The 6,861-nt window shown below is 37.3% G+C and overlaps 1 protein-coding gene across 1 annotated transcript; it reads left to right on the forward strand.

Annotated features, from left to right (window-relative positions):
- Positions 1 to 718: 718 nt before the first annotated feature.
- On the forward strand, positions 719 to 6,593 carry LOC306872303 (uncharacterized protein; the record flags this gene model as incomplete). The annotated part of the gene is made up of 10 exons (XM_079420809.1): positions 719 to 777; positions 1,110 to 1,266; positions 1,336 to 1,465; positions 1,632 to 1,793; positions 1,911 to 1,979; positions 2,088 to 2,312; positions 3,093 to 4,323; positions 4,840 to 5,144; positions 6,265 to 6,340; positions 6,433 to 6,593. Exons 1-10 carry the CDS (start codon positions 729 to 731, stop codon positions 6,591 to 6,593), a joined length of 2,565 nt encoding a protein of 854 aa, XP_079276935.1. The 5' UTR covers positions 719 to 728.
- Between the last annotated feature and the right edge of the window lie 268 nt (positions 6,594 to 6,861).

Below are 6,861 nucleotides of genomic sequence, written 5' to 3' on the forward strand. Positions count from 1 at the left end.
TAATAATAATTCAGCATATTTGAATGATTTCTGAAGGATCATGTGACACTGAAGACTGGAGTAATGTTGCTAAAAATTCAGCTTTGCATCACAGGAATAAATGATATTTTAAAGTATATTAAATATTAAAATAGAAAAACGTTGTTTTAAATTGCAATAATAAACAATATTCTATCAATATGATATTTTTCTATATGTTTGATCAAATAAATGCAGCCTTGATGAGCATAAGAGACTTCTTTAAAAAAACTTTAGAATTCTTACTGATCCCAAACATTTGAATGGCAGTATATTTATAACTAGCATATATATAACAACTAGCATACTAATTTTAAGAGTAATATTGTAGGATTCTTTTCTGAATTCAGCACTTGTCTCCTTATAAAGGACCTTTAAACTGAAAAAAGGAGCAAATCAGCTCTCTCCTTATAAGAGAGAATCTAACAAATGCTTAGAACAAGGTTTATCACCTTTGAACACAGGAAATGATGTACTAAAGTGCAAACAGAGTGTATCGGTTAACTGTGATCATGTGATCTTTACTGCTTTAAACCAAAGACATTCAGCAGACACCCTAAGGAGCACGTTTCTGGATAAAGTCTGGTTTTTAATGCCATTAGTTCAGTCTGCACACTGAGATTTATACATTTATTTATTTCTATTTCTAAGTGTCTATTTTGATGAAAATATGTTATTTTCTTATCTACTGTAGATCAGCAGATAAAAACATGGAATCCAGCTCTGGAGAAATGGACAAAAATGGAGAGGAACTCACAGGTTTGTGAACATTCTATTAGAATACATTCACATGGTTTCAGTTTAAGGGTTTATTCACAAGAAATACTAATGCAAGAGGCCAAGAGAGATGTGATTTCACTATGATTAAGTTTTTGTTTTTTAAAACATGACATTAAGCAACTGTCTGAAACTCTGTTAACTATTGTGGTTAAATGTAACACAGCAGCCATATACTAAATGAATAATTAATAATACAACTCACAAGTAACAGAAATGCGGTAAATAACATCAGACAGAACCAAATCTGACTGTACTTCACAAACAGACCTTCTATTCAAACCAATCATGCTGATTTCTGGTGTCTTCAACAGGAAGGAAGAAATCACGTTTTAAGCAGCTGAAGACACGTCTCTTTGGGAAACTGAAGAAAAAGGAAAGCGAAGGGCTGATTAAGCAAAGCCAGTCTGCTAGTGACATAACTGCTCCAGAGGGCAGAAGAGAAGGCTACGACTCTGAAGACGAGTTTTCGTAAGTTCGCATCAGTTTAAGTAATAAGCCATGAGGGCATCTAATAAAACAAACCTATTGAATCCGCAGGTTCCCACAGGGTCTGAGCTCCAGGGCGCTTTCCCACGACAGCATCTTCATTACAGACCAGACCCCGTCCACAGAACCGACCCGGGTTCTTTCACAAGAAAACGTTCATGGCAAAATTAAGGCTTTACAAGTAAGGAAATGTTCTTTGTGAAGAGACCAAAAGCTTGCAAATCTTATTTGTTCGAAAGCCTTCAGATTATTTGAGCTACTCTTATTATGCTCCATCAGTGTGCTTGGTTAAACTTTCATTTGAAGGGTTTGTTAACTAGCATGCGGTTTATATTTTGTTTCTGCAGTTGAAACTACAGCAGCAGAACTTACATCTAGGTCCTCCTCCAATGCTGATTCCTGGTAAACGCATAGAGGACTCAGGAACCACTTCAGAGGACGATGGTTTACCTTGCAGCCCACCTGAGATGTCCTTTCATGAGCGAGTCATGCATGGAGCAGTTTACAAGGTAAATGAATATCAGAGATATGAGTTTAGGTAAAACATGTAGTACATACACTTTCTAGTACTTTACCTGTGACATTATCTGAAATTAATGGAATCCGTACGCCATTTTTACTTACAGTATCCCGAATCTCAGAAACATCTGAGCTCTCTGAGTTTAGCAGGAACGGGAAGTGAAGAAGAGGAGCAGGTAATACTCTAGAATTTTAATAATAATCATCACATACCAGAACATTCAAAACAATCTTTGCCAAGTCAACACATTATATGTGACAGTAGCAAATATTGTCTGATCCAGGGTGAACCTTTCCAGCCATCATCAAGGCCTCTATCTCCAGTCTACAAACTGTCCCCTCAGCCAATCACCTCTCCCGCCTCAGCCTCGACCACGCCCACTGCAGGAGTTGACTTCAGTAGCCCTGCAGGTTTCATGCCCAGGTTGGATAACTCAGCTGCCCTTCACCGCATGTCAGTCAAACCAAGGAACCAACGAGCCAGTACAAGGGGAAAACGAGTGCCAACGGTAAGACGATGATGGTTAAAAAATGCATATTACCTTCACATGAAGCTGTATGTATAATCAGATTTTGAAGAGCATAAAGTAGTTTAAATAAAAGTCATATGACAACATTTACACTGAATGTGTAAATGAAAAAACAAGTTTACTCTCATTGTAATTGATTACTAATAAAAAATTAATACTAATAAAAATTAATTAAAGCTATATAGAAATAAAACAACTAATAAAAATGACAAAAGCACATAGCAAAATTAAGTGAAAATGTAATATTAAAGTTAATTAAAAATATTATAATAACATATAATACCAGAATAACACTGATCCATGGGTATTAAATAATGCAATGCTTCTGGTAGACAGCCTGAAAGGCTGGGTGTAGAAAGTGCAAGGGGTACAAATGGAGACTAAAAAAAATACTTATAGCATCTGCAAAAAGTTACAAATACTTAAGTCACTGTTAATTTGGTCACATTTTATTTTATGGTCCAATTCTCACTATTAACTAACTAGCAACAAAGTGTTTTGCCTCAATAAACTCCTGATTTGCTGCTTATTAGTAGCTAGTAAGGTAGTTGTTATGATCAGGTATGGGGTAGGACTAAGAGATCTAAATAATAGAATAAGGCATTAATATGTGCTTTGTAGATACTAATAAACAGCCGATATGCTTGTAATATGCATGCTAGTTAATAGTGAGAATTAGTCCTTAAAATAAAGTGTTACCACTCATTTTAAACTGTTGTTTTAAACATATTTGAACATAGTTTGATCTCTCTTTCCCAGGTATCTTTTTCTCCCAGGCATCGTTCAGGAAGCTTCAGTGATTTGGATAATGTTCTGTCTGAAGAAGAAGATGAAACCACGACGTCCACTGAGACAGTGAACCATTACTTGTGCTCATCTCCCAATTTGGAGCTAACAGAGAAACCCACTTCTCCAGAACCTACAGAAACAACTCTGGAAAAGTCAGCACAAGACCAGAAGGAGAACCCTAAAAGAACTGAAATCAATTTCCCATCTCTGGGCGTTGAAGTCCTAAAGTCAGAAGAGTCTCTTGAAACTGAGGGGAAAGTCACCACAAATCCTCTTTATTTGCAGCCTATGCCCTTTAGCTTGGTCTCCTCAGGTCCACCGTCACCTTCAGGACTTCCAGAATCTACACCACCATCAAGAGAAGCAGAGTCATTAAGAGCCCATTCACCTATCCAGACACATGATAGAATCGATATCCAGATTCAGACAAGTGAGAATCATGTGTCTGACACAGATAAAAAGGAAAGCACTCAAGAAGAAGCAACATTTAGACCACATCCTTTACCTCTGCCTCGCTTAAAAAAGCCCAAAGCAGAAATAAGGAGCCCTCCGTCTCCAAAAGGAGCTGAGGAGGCCTCGACAAAACCTTGGGAAGCTGAAGTAGAAACTGCACCTAACACTGGATCAGTCCAGTTTTTAATTGCATCTGCAAAGTATCGCTCCAAAACAACCATTGAGACGAAGCAGAATGAGGGTCATTTGAAACATTCTCCAGAAATCAAGACCCAACCCATCAAACCCAATCCAGAGTCGCAGAAAGATGAAATGAGAGAAACAAAACCAACAGAGCTTCAGAATCTCCTCCATCAAACGCAAGAGAGAAAAAGCAGTTTTCGTAGTGAAGTACCACCAGCTATTATGTCCAAACAAACAACAGGAACCAATCTTAGGAAGGCAGACACCACTGCAGAACATGTGGAAACAGAGAAACTGGAGGAACCTGAAGACAGGAAGAGTGCTTTTGGCGTGCAGCTCCGCACAACCTCTCTGTCACTGAAATATCGCTCAGAGGTTTCCAAAATCAAGGATGAGACCAAACGGTACAGTTTAGAGTCTAATACAGCGACAGAAGTCTCAGAAGAGCATGCTGGGAAAGCAGAAACCTTCAGGAATATTTGTGACTGCAATTCCAAGAGTAAACCTAGTGTTCCCAAAAAACTAGATTCACAGAGCCTGGACTTTCCGCTTGCTGCCCAAGACAGTGAGTGTAAATCATTTCTTCTTGTTGTTATATGTGTTGAATTGGTTCATTTGAAATTTGAGTTTGAGGAACTAGTGATAACATAGACAAATACACAATGAAATTATTAACACTTGACAACAATCTAAATGAAAACTGAAAATAAAAACATATTAAAATACATTAATAAAAACTAGAGTTTCTCAATGATGGTAAAATAACTGAACAAGAATGGCTGACTTGCACAGGAAGAGTCTGACTAATATGTACAGCAGCCAATCACTGTTTGTTAATATGCGTGCCACTTCTGTGTTTTCTGTGAAATTGTTGATACAACAACAATAGACGGCAGTGGAAAAACCTCATTCAAATAACAGCACAGCCATGTCAGTCAAAGAAAACAGAGGAAATTGTAGACAGAATTTGTTGTCCAAAAGTAATCATTATTGCTAAGAGGTATGCAAAAGAGTTATGAGAAATGCACGATTATTCATAGTTGATGGGCATGCCATAATAAAACTGGTTACTGTTTTACAGACGGAAGACCATCTATCCAGAACACAACAGGAGCAAGTAAAGAGGCTGTGTCTGAGCCGGGCTGGATGAGTCTAGCCAGGGAGAAGACCAGAGCCTGCAAGCCATTCTTGGGCAGATCAGCCACAAATCAGTCACCAGTCCACCCTACATCTCCAACAGCTCCTCCTCTGCAGCCTCCCAAACCAGCCTTACAGCCTAAAACACAGCTACTGAGCACCTCGCTTCATCCACTGAAAACAGCCAGCCTACAGACCTCACCGAGACCTCCAGCAAAACCAGCACCTGGCGGAACAAAAGATTGGCAGGTAACATATGGCTGGAGAGTACACAACACATTTAGCTAAACAGCAGGTTGCACCTTCTTTTATTGCTTATTCTCTACCAATTATAAAATACTGCCTTCTGAACTTCATGACTACAGTGGTGGGTAAAAACTGTAGAACATTAGTAATTTTACCAGCTAAAAATGGTTTTAAGTCAGTTATTTCTATCTTTTGCTGTAGTGTGAAATTTCCAAACATTCATTTTGCCATCACTTGTAATAATCCAGTGAGATTTTTGTGCTCCACAAAGAGATCTGATCTGATCATCATCATCCAGTCTGTCTGGAATGACATGAAGAAACAGAACAAACTGAGACAGACTCAATCCAGAAGAACTGTGGCTTCAAGAGACCTACCTGCAAAGCTACCTGAAAAACTGTGCACAAGTGCACGGAGGGCAAAAGCTGCCTTAAACGCAAAGGCTGTTCACACCAAATGTTGATTTAATTTAGTTAAGTTAATTGATAAAGAAAATCTGTTTATGACATTATTTTTGACTTTTTAGAGCATTTTTACACAAGTGCCTAAAACTTTTAACAGTACTGTAGCTTTGCAGGTAGGTTTCTTGAAGCATCTTGGAGATGTTGGTACAGTTCTTCAGGATTTAGTTTGTCTCCGTTTGTTCTGTTTCTTCATGTAATCCAGAAAGACTGAAATCTGATCTGACACACTACAGCAAAAGATACAATAACTGACGTAAAACCATATTTAGCTGTTGAAAACAATAGTGTTCTAATAATTTTGGCCACAACTGTATATAAATAAAACGTTCAATATATTTACATTGTAAGAAAAAAATTGGTAAAAAGGGTACTGGTGAAGTTTACAGACATTTCCTTTAACCCTCAAGCACAACACAATGAAAAATCAATACAGAAAATTCCTTAATATTAAAAACATACATTGGACCATTTTTTTTCTGGACTTTTCTTAAACTGTTGTATGTCTTTGTAGTAGATATATCTATTTAGAATTCCATTTATGTTGTAATTATATTAAATTGCATCATTCCTTTGTAATGTTTCATATAATATAATAATCATTAAGATGCATCCAAAATAATGTAAGAAATAATAAAAGATCAATTATTTGCTCTTTGCAGGACAAAGGCAGGAACAGTACACCAGAAGATGACTCAAAGAGAGCAGCAAGACCCATAGCACCTAACAACACAGAAGGTAAAGCACTGCTTTGATTTTCGTTTTTAAGTGTTTGCATATTTTTTTGCTTTTTAAAGTTAATATTGTTGTTTGTGTATGTTCTTCTGTAGTAGCACATACTGTCACATCTGAGCCTCCAGCAATCTCATCGTCATCACCAACAGACGTCTCTCAGCAGCAGCCGCGGTCAGATGGAGCTCAGCCGTCCTGGATGGAGCTCGCCAAGAGGAAGTCTTTAGCCTGGAGTGACAAAACTTTAGAATTAAGCTGAGACATTCAGTGATGAACTGATGAAGTGGTGCAATATCTAATGTTACAATGAATGTAATACTGTGTGTGTTTGTACATGACTGATTGAATGTGAGTGATAGAGATTTTTATAAAAATAGAATTAATTTGCATTAATAAGATGTACTTAGATTTACACAAATGTTTGTCATATGATACATGGTTACTGATAAATCCTTGTTCTATACAGTACATAATCATTATCAAAGAAGAACATGTATATATGTAGTTCATCATCATCTTTGTAGCAT

This window comes from Barbus barbus (genome assembly GCF_936440315.1).
Source record: "Barbus barbus genome assembly, chromosome: 7".
Classification (NCBI taxonomy): domain Eukaryota; kingdom Metazoa; phylum Chordata; class Actinopteri; order Cypriniformes; family Cyprinidae; genus Barbus; species Barbus barbus.